This window comes from Oreochromis niloticus, linkage group LG22 (assembly GCF_001858045.2).
Source record: "Oreochromis niloticus isolate F11D_XX linkage group LG22, O_niloticus_UMD_NMBU, whole genome shotgun sequence".
In the NCBI taxonomy this organism is placed as follows: domain Eukaryota; kingdom Metazoa; phylum Chordata; class Actinopteri; order Cichliformes; family Cichlidae; genus Oreochromis; species Oreochromis niloticus.
The window spans coordinates 17,123,975-17,137,995 of NC_031985.2; the positions used below are offsets into that span (position 1 = coordinate 17,123,975).

At 39.2% G+C, this 14,021-nt stretch overlaps 1 protein-coding gene across 1 annotated transcript; it reads right to left on the reverse strand.

Moving 5' to 3' along the window:
• Positions 1-8,988: 8,988 nt before the first annotated feature.
• On the reverse strand, positions 8,989-11,093 carry LOC100696821 (ictacalcin). The gene is made up of 3 exons (XM_003452445.3): positions 10,977-11,093; positions 9,512-9,657; positions 8,989-9,298 (listed from the first exon to the last, which is right to left on the reverse strand). The coding sequence occupies exons 2-3, from the start codon at positions 9,647-9,649 to the stop codon at positions 9,155-9,157; spliced, it is 282 nt and encodes a 93-aa protein (XP_003452493.1). The 5' UTR covers positions 9,650-9,657; positions 10,977-11,093; the 3' UTR covers positions 8,989-9,154.
• Positions 11,094-14,021: the final 2,928 nt, after the last annotated feature.

Here is a 14,021-nt window from a genome sequence, read left to right on the forward strand (position 1 = left end):
CTACTGGGTCTGAAAAGTGAACCTGCATTCTTTCTCATGGCCAGCAGGAGGCAAATTTTTTGGTTGCCAAAATACTTACATTGGCCTCAATCACAATCTCCCGTTTTGAATAAATGTTCCTTTAGTAAATTTTAGATCCACAGGCTGATATTATGAGCTGATATTAGCTGTTTGAATATTTATCTGTATCAGCTTTTAGAAGAGTTGGTAAATGAAAAATGTAAAAGAAGAGATGGGAGAAACACCCTTCAGCCATGAAGTGTTGACATTGTGTAGTAGCCACAAACGCAACAACTAGTTGGTCAGAACGGAGTCGGGTGGAGCGTAAGCACATAAATAAATAACTACACATAAAAAATGTTAGGAAAAATGCTGAAATATTGGAAAATTAGATTTTTAAATCACTAAATATCGTTATAGGTCTTAAAAGTCCTATATTGGTTGGGCTCTAGTCATTTCTGGTGATAATTAGTCAGAAAATAAGTGTATCTATAATATTCTCATTGGCTGTCTTGTCTTTCATCATATTTGATTCCAAAACAACACGATGAGCACAAATGCTTTGCTAGAGGTTTATAAAGTGTCCTCACGAACCAGTGGCTGAGAGCATGGTGGATAAACCAGTTTTCATACATATATATGGAATTACTGATTATTTCCATCATACTGAATGACTGAATAACTTGAACTCCAATTTTGAAAACAACTTTCTTTCTTTCTTTCTTTTTTTTTTTTCATAAAGCTCTGACTTGTATTATGAGTATGAGTCTGTGGTCTGGGAGAGAGTCCTATAACTCTATCTGCAAAATACAGGATATAATGACCAATGTTGGGCAATTAATTATATAGTTACTACTTCAAAAAAGTAACTCAGTTCAAAGTTTTTTGCAGCTATTTATTTTTTTTAATGCAGCCATGGCGTTTTTTTAAATAAACATTTCAAACTATTTACAGAACAATCAGCTGTTCTGCATCAAATCTGATGCCACACAAATTATTTGTGCCACTCCAAAAAATAATTTCTGTCCCCTATGAGATAAAGGAGAACAACAGCCTGATACCTGCAGGCCTGACAGCAGGAGATGTATCACTCCTGTAACACCTGTAACATTCAGCAGTCGCCTCATTGTTCTGACACACACAACAAAACTACTGACTACACACTAACTACACACTAACTACACAAGATTTGCGCTAAACGTCTCAAATCTCTCACATCTCAGAACACCGCCGTCACTCCTAAAACTTCCCCCCGTTTCTTAACAACTAGATGCCACGTTGCCATATCATTTTTTGATTGGTCGACACGGTACTTTTTTCGACCAATAGGAAAGGGTGGGGGGGTTTTTGGTTTTGTTTTTGCTCACAGGCGGAGAGTGCTTTCGAGCGTTCTCCTTATAAAACGCCGTTTTTACCGTTTCTTCCCGCAGTAAATATAAACAACGATAGTATTCAGGAAGAAAACCAAACATTGCAGATATTTTTATCATAACTCTGGTTTTACGTGGCCTATCAACACAATTTAAAAACTGGTATAAAGTCCACACTTTTTCCGTCTGTCCTGCAGTGGCGTGTCCAGCGGGGTGGCCTGGGGGGGCACAGGCCACCCCCCCAACCAGACTGGCCACCCCAGGTGCCACCCCGAAGCTAAAACAATAAAATTCAATGAAATATCAAATGTACGATTATGTTTTCACAGTGAAGCTCAGATATCCGAGTGTAAGTGAACGCAGCATCGGCTTCTGCACTATGAGCATCATGTTAGCAAAGGTAGGAGAGTCAAGCACGAAAGACGGCACCGCAGAAAACAATTTTTCGGTGACAGATTAACAGGTTAACATTGCTGGACTGGCCATCGGGCATACCGGGCATTTGCCCGGTGGGCTGATGACTTCTTTATTTATTTATTTTGTAACGGCATGAACAATGAGAGGTGGTGGATTGTCCAGATGCTGGCCGATGTGTAAAAATAACTCAGTTGTTTGGTGGTCGCTATGTCGGAGCTTCCACAGAGGCCAGCAGGTGGATGAGGGAAGGGGAGGCAGGAGGAGGAGAGACCCGAGGCGGCCGCCAGTCCGAGTGTCAGGTGAACTGAACTTCAGGTAAGAAGTTATGACCTGCAGTCTATCTGGGTCAGATATAAACCAAGTTTAGGTGGAGTTTATTTTCGTTATGCTGACTTTTTACAGTCAGTTACAATAACTCGTACTGCGTGCTAGCTAGCATGATGGAGTTTCTATACAGCTGGGTGGGTGCTATGATGTTACTGATAGTGAACTTTATTTTATTCATAAGGTTAGTTAGTAGAGTTGCCAACTGTCCCGAAAAAAACGGAATCGTCCCGCATTCAGAGAAAATATTACACATTTCGTATTGAGCTGAGAAGAGACGCAGTTTGTCCCGGACTTTAACTATAATGAAAAAAAGACACAGCTGGAGTTATTCTGTCTTTATGCTGCACAGCTGCCTCTTCTCCTCTCATTCTCTCCCCTCTCTCTCCTGTTCCTACTTCAATCATGAAACTGATCAATGATCAGCTTTTCTCTCTTGTTTGTTTATCGCCCACTTTGCGCCAGAAAGAGGAAACCGGCGGATGTCGCGCTAAACAACAGCAGCACCTTTAAGCTTGATCAGCTGTTAGAATTTATTTAATATTAATTTCTAGTATCAGCTGATGTTTGCTGGACCCACAGCTGTAAAAGCTGCTGGTCATGATATCGGTTTGGATATGTGGTGAGAGGGAAACATGAAGATGAAACCAGGAGATGTCCTTACTGAATCATCAGAGCCGAACAGGTGATGGAGAAACAGGTTTACCTTTTAGGTGACATGAATGGAGGGAAGTTATGAACTGTTTCTGAGAGACAAATAACACCAGGATCCTTTTCTAAGTAGCTGACAGCTGGTAACTGTGCAGGGGCGGATCTAGCAAAGTTATGCCAGGGAGACAGGTAGGGCATTAACAGGGAAAGGGGGGCACAAAGAAATACTTTTCTTTCTTATTCTCCTTTAAAATATCTAGCTTTTATTAAATAATTATCTGAATCTTGCAAACAAAGTTTTTATCTGACGTAAATTGTATAGAGATCATACATATATCAACAAGACAGTGTACATCACTGTCACAACAGCGTTTGTTTTCATTCAAAGGCTTTATGGCTTTAATACCTGGTGGGCCGGTCTCTAGTCAAAATGCCCGATTTTTTGTCCCAGTCCAGCCCTGCAGGTTAATACTGGCAGTGTCACCATGCCAGCCGACTGTATTTCATCATCAGCCAGTGTTGTTCTTTATACATCAGTATTACCAAAGTTACCATAAGGCAGCATAGAAAGTATTTACTTGCTTTCAGGTTTCATTCAAATGTTAGTCTTTTCATTTGTTTCCCCACTCTTTTCCTGTTCCAAAATCAAACACCAGTTTGTAAGAAGATTATCTTCTTTTTTTTAATAGGCAGATTAAGTTTTGCATTGGCTAATTTGCCAATTGTTTGTTAAAAAATGTTCGTATTTTAATATTCAAAAATGTTTTTGCCCAAAACATATGTGCCCTATATGTCAGTAAAAATACTATGCAAATATTGCTGTCCTTGAATGCTGAATAAACACTGACAAAGCACTGAGTGTATCTCTTGTACATTATCAGCGCAGTATCTAAAAACTTTGCACCGTAGTGGTTAAAATCTCATTCTAATAAGAGTTAAAAGCGCATTTGGTTATTAGGTTTATAGGGTTATTAAATTATGGTTAATGGTTGGTAGAATTTTTTTTTAACATTATCTGCCAATTACATCTGCCACCCTTCTCCAAATCTGTGCCCCTACCTGGCCCCCCCAACAAAAAATTTCTAGACACGCCACTGCTGTCCTGCTCACATCTCCAATGGTTGTACACTGTAACGTGCGGTGGAGATGAAGCCAGCCGCGGAGGTGTGCAGGTGGATAGCGAATGAGCAACAGCTTCTGACTTTCCAAAAGTACTCATTTATTTACAATATCAAAAATAAAAGTGTCACCTCTACCACACATTACTAACGAGCACACTAGTCCGCGTACACACGGGAGCATCCATTACAGGGAGAGTACGAAGAGGAACAAAAAGGGGGTGACACACCAGTCATGAGACAGAAGGCGCCGCCATGTGGTGATACACTGCATTACAACAGCAACTGTTACAACACGTTGTCATTAATGTGGCTTCACTCCACGTCAGCCACGCCGCTTTGCTAGCTAAAACACCGGTGTCGGCATATAAGGACGCTATCATAGCCTGCCAACAACGTTGATTGGCTGGGTATATACGAATGTGAATCGCATTATTGGTTGGACTATAGGATAAGGTGGCATCGTTCTAATCCCATACAGGAGCAGCCAGTCACTTACTGACTAACACTGCAAAACAGAATTGTTAAAGTTTTAATTTTAATTTCAATTCAGGTTAGATTTTTTTTGTGCGCAACGCAGATTTTCTGTGCGCAGAGACCGTGCCAGCAGTGCGCAATTGCGCACGTGCGCAGCTTAGAGGGAACATTGGTTTCCACACCACTGAAGTCGTTTTACCTCTCTTTTCAACCAACGGCATTCTTTCTTCAGCAGCCATTATCCTCTCCTCTCCAAATAACTTCTGCTTAGCTTTCCGAGCTTCCCTCGGGTCCTCTTAATTGTTGTGACGCGTGTTCGAAACGCAGAGAGGTGCAATCGATTTGCCACACGGAGCAGCGCGAGAGTAAAGCACGAGGGAGGTGCTAATAATCGGCTCAGTCATTTTTAATGATCGTTGAAAACCCAGATCGTAATCTAGATTAAAATTCGATTAATTGAGCAGCCCTAATTTAAATAAAAAAAAACAACAACATGTCTATGCAGATGCCCAAAGCTTAACAACACAACCGCTATAACAATTTAACTTTTGTACAACTAGATTTTCATATACTTACATTTAAAAGTGTTTTCCTCTCCTGCTTCGACAACCATCGTTATCAAAAACAAATCTCCTCTGTGACCCGCAATGAAGGACGCATTTCTCGCCACATTTTGAGTACTCTTTGAATTCGGACAGCCCTCGTCGTGTCGCTGTGATGTCATTGCATCCAAATACGGCATTTTAAGCATCCTTCCTCTGAATTCGGACACAGTTATGAAGTGGCTTTTGAGGGGCCTGGAAAGTTTAAAAGCTCTTGAAATTTGGCCCACACCTCCAATGTGATGACGGCTTTCTTGTTATGTGATCATTTTCATGGAATATTGGAAAATGGCTCCACAGTGCCCCCTACAAAATTTCAAAACATCAGCCCCTGCTCTGTGTTTCATCTATGAGTCTGAAACCTGGTAAGCTTATGTAAGATATAAAGATGTACAAAAAAGTCTCTTGGAGCAGTATTCCAAATCCAACAGGAAGTCAGCTATTTTAAAATTAAAGTGTACCGTAATTCCTGGACTACAGAGCGCACCTGATTAAAAGCCGCATTCTCTAATTTTAGAAAGAAAATCAATTTTGTACTTTGTACCGGCCGCACCGGATTTTAAGCCGTATGCGTTTCATTTGTAATATGAGATATTTACACAGAAATATTACACGTGAGGATTTTTAATGTGTAATTTAATCCGTAAGGTGACATAAACATGGTAACATAAACTTTATGGTAACATACAAAAATACATACTGCAAATGCTTTTTTCCCGCGAACAGCGCCTGTAACACGGCTACCTTTAAGTATACGTACGTATCAGTAACACACAAATTACGTTGCTTATGGTTTTTTTACGGAACAGTGCACAAACAACATTACAACGTCTCTTAACAACCGGTAGAAATATATGCTGTAAATATACTACTTATCAATTTTATTGGTCTACTGTTACCAGGCAAAATGTTTTTGGCCGCATGAAAAAAAATATGCATCAGCCGCATGTCAGTATAAGCCGCAGTGTTCACAGTGTGGGAAAAAAGTAGCGGCTTATTACCCGAAAACTACTGTAATTTTTCAGGCCTCGTACTTTGACGAACTCTTCCTTGGGATTTCATCAAAATGACGTGATCTCTGGTGCATGGAACCTAAAGACCGTTGTGGTGCTAAATTGCGAAGCTTTTTATGTTTAGGGAAACGGGATGGTCATGGCGGCACGTGGAGTTAATGTCCAATCTCTACCAAACGTCGCAGGTATGAGTCGAGAGTCAAGCTCAGAATGTTTAAAAAAGCGATTTGTCAGTAATGGTTAGAGCACCACCTAGTGGGACGACTATGATCATCATTGATCATAGTCGTATTTATTTGGGGTGGATTTGTTTCTTTTAAAGCAACGAACATCTGGGACCGCTGGGGGAGAGCAAGCCCTCAGGTGATAGTTGCATTGCGACCTTTTTATTGTGATGTTTAAGGCCTATTGCAAACCCTTTGTGTTTTCTTTTAAAATAATAAACTGTAACATATCTTGCTTATACTTACCCTCTTGTCCCGTTTATTCTGGGCTCGTTCCTGTAAGAGCTTTGGGGCTGAAAGTTTGCACAAGTAGTACAGAGGCCCTTATCGGTTACTCGGTGGCTTTCACTCACTACATTTACCTTATGTGACCAGTAAGATATTATTTTCCTCGCATTACTATCTTTCCTGTTTCACACAGAGCACATGGTGATATTGCCGGCAGGTCATTGTTATCGAAATACATTGACCATTCCTTTTTAAAATAATTAATAAAGTCTTGTTTTTCAAGTAATGATGTTTGAAATCTCCAGCTTCTAATTAGTGGTGTGACTCTTTTTGTGTGTGTCAGAGAGACAGACGCAGGTTCATAACCACTGATTGTGATGATAGTCATTGGGCTTTTTTTGCAGCCACAGGACTTGGGCACCTTGCAGTCATTAAGTTGACTAAGAACTCATCTGTATACCAAAGTATTCTAGAGTCAATTGTGAAGCCAATTGGCTGAAACTGGATCATGCAACAGGACAATAAATGTAAGAACAGCAGCAAATCTCCAACAGAATAAATGAAAAAGAAAAGACTCAAAGTGTTACAATGACACAATCAAAGTCCAGACCTCAGCCAGATAAAAAAATATTGTAGTGGCACTTTAAGAAGGCTGTGCAAAAACAAATGCCCACAAACCTCAATGCACTGAAGCAACATTGTAAAGATGAGTAGGCCAAAATTCCTCCACAGCAATGCAAGAAACCGATAAAGTCATACTAAATAGATAAAGTGATTACTTTAAGTTATTGCTGCTAAATGTGGTTTTACAAATACTGAATCATGGGTTTGTATATGCAGCAGTGCAACACACACTATTCAACTATGCAACAAAAGCTATGAAATAAACAGGAATGCAATATTATGCCCCACGTATTAATTCATTCTCAGTCTTACAGGAGTTACTTAAATGTTACACATGCAAAGTCATGTGCAGTTATGTGCTGTATGTCCATGTCCTTTATGTTTTTCTAGGAAAATACATCACATACAACAAAAACAGAGTTTGAATGATAAAAGAAGCTTTGGTATGACCACCTTTATTCTTTGGCATATTAGGGAAGCTTTCTAGTCAATTCTTTAAGTAGTCTTCAGGATTAGCTCTCCAGGTCTCTTTAACAACATTAAAAACATTTTGTGTATTGTTTTTCTCTCTATTGTCCATCACAGTTGTTGCAATATACCTTCCCCCTCTAATATTTGTGTAATTTAGTATAGCAGTCTTTTCTCCTTGCTTATATCTTAAGAATGACTTCTTTATAGCTTCCTTCCACTGAGAATATTTCTAATGAGGCTTTGGAGCCACTGAAAGGCCAGGGACACCTTCAGAAAGTCTGAAGAACTATTGCTCAAGACTGAAAAAAGTCTGGCTGTTTGGAAGCAAAATATGAAGAAATGAAGGTCGACTTAAGACTTCTGCACAGCACCCTATTTTTGCAGGATAACAAGCGAACAAGGCAGAGTAGCTAATTCAAACAATCAAAAAAGTAAAGCGGTTAAAATAAGCGTTGAACACGTCACCACTTTTCTAAGTAAACATATTTCTAAAGGTGTTATTGATGTGAAATTCTCACCAGATGTCAGTAACAACCCATCACATCCACACATGAAATGTTTCTTCATGCATTCAATACTTTCTCCCTGTGTCATTTCTGAATATTACACATATCTTAATTCATTGTGTGATTCTTTTTTTTGTTGCGCATGTGGACTGAGTGGGTTGTTACCAACATATGGTGGGCAGAAAAACGTCTTTAGAAATATATTTACTTAGAAAACCGGGGATGTGCTCTGTACTTATTTTACCTGCTGTGTCTCTGTAAAGTTATTGGAGACTACGTTGAAACCTGAGTTAAAGCAAGAATATGTGACTTCAAACTACAATTACAGGGTAATGGAGTTGGCTAAAATGTAACATAATAGCAGCACAAGCAGAAACGTGTCATAAAGTCAATAAACTGATTCAATAATGGCCAGGGGTATCATAACATCACTGTAGGCCTTCAGGCTATTAAAGCTTCAGAAGGAAAAAAAAGACCCCAAATGATTCAAGGCTTGGGGCTCAAATGAGTTGCTAGTATTAAAGTAACTTCATGCAACATGTGTTTTGCCAAATTGAAACCCAGAGTGTGTTAAATTTAAGGATGTATGATATAAGGATGTTTTGCTTAAGAAGTTCACTTTTTATTAGTGAGATCAGGCTTGTGTTCTTGCTTCTTTCAAAAGTTTCTTCAGTGCAACTTCAAAAAGCCTCCTCTGGTAGATATTTTCAGTTTTGCATCTCTGTCAGCGTTGGTGACATACTTCCTGTCAGAACTTGCAGTGGTATTGCTCCTTTCCTGAAGACACTTTAGGAAACTTAGAAGATACTTCAGCTGCAAAGCATGAACTCTGCTGATAGAAACATTTTGATTTTCGAGGCAAACATTCTTGTTATCATAAGCCTTCCAAAGATTCTGCAATTGCTCAGTACTGGAACAAATAGTTCTCCCAGTTAATGTAAGAATGCACAAAATGCAACTTTAGTCTTTCAGAGAGAAAAAAAGATTTATTTTATTTTGGAGTTCAGTATAAGTTTGACTTCACTGTCATATATTTGTGTTTATATCTTCTTTAAAACAGCTGTCAAGGGACACTTCCTGTCACCGAACAGCAGCTCTCTCAGCTGGCCCCAAGGTGGCGCTCGGATCCTTATTTTCTGGAGACAAAGTACTCGTGGCACATCTCAGTGAGGCAGCAGACCATCCTGACAAACTCACCAAAGTCCACACTGTTGCTCTTGTCTCTGTCCAGATCATTGAAGATGCGGTCTATTGCTGCCTTGTCATTGGCTTTCTGTAGTGGAGAAAAGTGTTAGCTTGAATGTAGACACTAAGTGATCATAAAATAAAGAACTGCTCAGCCTACTTCTGCTCAAATAGTTGTGCAAACCACAGTGGAAAATCTGTGTATTTTCCACTCTCTCAAAGTAAAAGCTCTGCATCAGTACGCCAGTGTTTTCAGGCAACCTACTGGGTGTGAGATAGAAGGAGGATAGAGACCACTCACGCAAAGCATTTCTCCAAACTCATTTTGAAGAAGATCCTTCAGCTCTTCCTTGCTTAGGGTGTTTTTGTCTCCCTCCTTGCCAGAGTATTTATCAAAGGTGCTGATGAGCAGGGCCATAGCCTTCTGGATGTCAGACATGATTAGGGCTAGTTTAGGGAGACAGAAGGAAAACAAAATGTTACGTCTCAGGCTGCAGTGGTATTTGTTTTATGCAGGAAATCCAAACTGATTAAAGAAAGATGCTTCCTCTGAATAACGTTTACAAATAATTCTGCTATGACTCATTATCTGGTGCAGATTAGGCTGAATCACATGGTATTGTGGTCAAATTTGGGATCTTAACAAAGGACATCATTGATATTTGGAACACGAGGAATTATTTAGAAGTAAACGAGGGGAAAAAAGGGGAGTAGGCAGGGCCTGTTTGGTAAAATCAGAGTGAAAGAGACTGAGTCATTTAACCCTGTGAGGTCCATTTTAGGTTTGCCTAAAATAATGATGCAGTGAAGCTCCTTTCAGTTACTTTTGAACCACTTCTACAAATTAAATTGCTAATATATTTAAATTCTGGAATTATACATGTATACATGCAGTAAACCATATGCATGTGCAAGTGCATACTGGAGGTCATAGCAGAAAACAGTGGCTGATATTACTGTTTGTCTTTGCCAAAGTTTCTCTAGGTTCTCAGTGGAGCTTGATAAAAATAAACTCAAGATTTCCACCTGGGCCCCACCACTCTTACTTCCATTTTCAGCGGTCTCTAATGTAGCGTCTCTGCCAAGTGACACAGGCAATTGTTATGGCAACAGCAGAAGGAGATAAGGAAGCAGGTTACGGCTTAATTAAAGTCCCCAAAGCAACATCAGATGTCTGTTCTTCTAACGTAGTATATCTAAATTATGCGTTCTTTCCACTTGACTGTATAAACCCAAGAGATTTGCTAGTGGTTATGTTGTGAGTCATACAATGCTTTTCCCTCTTTGGGGAAAACTAAGCTGAGGAAACTGTGGCATCAGAGAGTTTGGAAACAGAAGGGAGTTACAAGGAAAGAGAGCACAAAACCTCATTCCTTAATTAGGTTGCAGTTAAAGGTAAAAATCGAGGGGCACTGCTAACCAAAAAACCTTTAATGCATCCATAAAAATGAATTTCCAAACAAGTTAGTGGGATTCAGGCAAAATGAGCTCAGTCTTTTGCAGCATCAAGTTTCATAAGCAAGAAGAGAAGTTTAAGCATTAAAGTTCACATGGATGTGACAAACTTTGCAGTTCATCAATACTTTTCTGCTAATGCTTAATGTGCATTCATATACAACTAACTGTAATGAGCATTGCTTGATTAAAATGAACAAGCAAACACACAAAAAAACAAGCAAACAAAAAAACCCTGGAAAAGTTTTCAGAGTGAGTAAATAAAAGCAGATAACAAACAAAAAAAAGCACTTGTAGGATTTTCTACTCACCAGTGCTGAGGTTTAAGACAACTGGAGGCTACTGTTGATCTTGGTAGAGCTGTTGTGATGAACCAATGGGTGGCAAAGATGCTTTATACATCACCACACCCAGTATCCCTCCCCCCTCCCTCTAGAATACTCCTTTCATCTCCAACCACTCCTCCTTCCTTCATTTTTTAAAACATATTCTTTAACAAACACGACACTCGTGTGCTGTTACAGTGAATGTTTGCATTTGAGGATTTGGAGAATTCTAAAAACTTGCTGCATGTTTTACAAAATGTTTCTGACGTTATGATCTCAGGACTGCTTTTGAATCTGGAATTGCTGCAGAACAAAAGACAATAAAATATGAAATGTAAAGTTTGGGGTGCTGTGTCTTTAAGAGGACAATTAAAGTAAATGAAATAAATAATGGTCATGTAACAGTCTTACAAAATACCCTTTTTGCAGTGACGGATTCAAGACTATAAAAATGTTATGTTTATTGTTGATTTACAGTTTTTTATTTCACCCATTTGATTGACTTTATGTGACTACATTTTGGGGAAACCCTGTGAGCAGCATTTTGTGGCATCTCTCGTCAAGGCTTTTGCTGATGAAAGGAGGGAAGCAGCATTTACATGTGAACTGAATCACGTTTTGTGCTCCATTTGAAGGTCACTTTTGTTAATTCTGTAAAAGAAATTCCACAATTTGGTTCGTACATTTCATTCCGTCATAAACGAGTCTCTTGTGACTTTTGGTGGTGGAGTCATGGGACAAATGTTTGATCTGCTTTTAGAGATTTTAGAAGTAATTTTTACCCGAATAAGTAACTTTGATCTTTACAAGATTTCATACATGATTTTGGAGCATTTGTGCTATTATGTAAATGCCGTTTTTCTACAAAAGCATTAAAATTCTTTTTGACTTTTCTAACATGATGACCAAACGCACTTCATCTTTTTAAAATCTTACCGCTTGGCACAATAGGACCAAAGAAATGAACAGTTACGTATGTTTTAAGCAAAATGTGCATCGCAGGAACCTTTAATTGTACCAACTAATTTCTGCTGTGTTTCTTTTGTATGTAATTAAAAAGTTTCTTTTTTTATTGACTTGTTTGAGATGCACATTATGTTCAAGTAAAAACACGGGGACAGTGACTCACTAGCACTGATTGTTATGGTTGTGAGTGGATCCACTCTTCTTTACAATTTTGCAGAGAGGCTGTGACTCATGGTCATGTCCCCAAACCAAAGTCACAGAGTCCAAAAAAAAAAAGAAAAGAAAGGAAGGAAGAAAAGAAAAAAATCTGCACTGTGGCAACTCTGTTTGCATGTTTGTTTCTCCCTGTCCGTGTGGCCTGTTGCATAACTTTGAATTAGATATTTCTGGCATTGGTCTGGGCATTGTTTAGTCCTGTAATTAACAACTTCAAAGCGCAGCTGAAAGCAGATGATAGGTTAGAATTCACTGTCACCATCATTCACAACATTTTTAAACATTGTGCCATCCTTCTTCACTGTGTGGAAATCGTGAGTCACACATCTTCCTGTCGCCTTTTTCTCGATCTTATTCACTCACTCACATTTACCAAATAATGGAGGGAGTATCCATGGTCACCACATCCTGTGTCATATCCAGCTGTGATACACACAAAACTGTTTGTTCAGTACAACTGGAGTGGATTTAATCACACTCACTCAGACCAATTTTTAACACTATAATTACAGATATGTGCCATCTAGTGGTTACAAACAAACATTTTTAGTGTCCAGCTCCAGCCATGTGTGCTGTAATGTAAGTTGTTTCTTCAGAAAGACATACCTCATGCAAATGCTGCATAGTGAATGTCACCCTAGAACCTTGTAGCTAGGATTATAGAAATAATGAAGTCATGAATCTACAAGTACCCGTAGAGGGAAACTATTTGGCGGTATGCAGCAGAGACAGTTTAAGACACAAATCACAGGAAATGACTGGAGGAAGTATTCAAGAGCATTGTTAAGGTAACACTAATAATAGAAAAAAAAAAGTCCTCAACAGAACTGCACTAAAAGATGCTCTAAAATTATGTACGCATATGTGCATCTGTCATCTTCATTGTATCAGCTGAAGTATCAAAAGTAAAAACTGAAGTGAAAGGCTACAAGACATGCATACTGTTATCGTTCATATGTCATGATTTTAGTTGGAGGGAGTAAATGAATGTTTCCATGTATTGATGTTCAAGGCCTTTACAGCCAGTCTGGTTGTTGTTCACTCAATTAATAAGTTTAGTGCCTCATTTTTAAAACATTCATTTTCATGCACTAAATTTCTTGTAACATAAAAAACCTGTATACAACACTGCGCTAGAAAACCTTGCCTTATAAACAAGGTTTTTTTAAGGTGGGTGAAAAATTGCAAATTCTTCAAAACATACTTAACTAGAAGTACATGGTTAGATTTAACCATTGCCTAATGTTTGCAGTTTGCATGTATGCACCTTTGCATGTATAAACCTTTAGGTCATAGGCTCTTTATTTTGGTAACCTGTTTTGGTGTCAAGTTCTTTCAGTTCAACTGGCTCAAAGCACCCTCCGTGTGTCTATCAATAAAAGAACAGAAGAAAAGTGAAGCGGCAGAATCAGCTTATAAAATACACAGCACCAACAACAACACCAACAACACTAAAACCACTGACAGGTGAAATGTATGGACCCTGTCTTTTCAATGTAACGCTCTACCCCCTGTTCTGCCTTCACTCCCTGAAGGCAGCATCTCAGAATAATGATCCCTGCCTCTGTAAAAACTAAATCAGAGCAGTTGCAGGAGCACAGCAAAGAGGTCACACATACCCAGACTCCAAACCCAGATTGCAATTTGAACAAGCTTGATTCATCGAAGCCCAGCCCTGCTGTGGATACTTCGTGTCCTGTGGGCTGCTGGGCTGGGCTTCGATGAATCAAGCAGGACACAAAGTTTCCTCTCCCAAACACGCAGGTCCAATGGGACAGAGCTGTACTGGCAGCTTGAGTAGGACCTACAAAATAATAAGCAGGTGATATTAATGTTGTGGATAAAGTG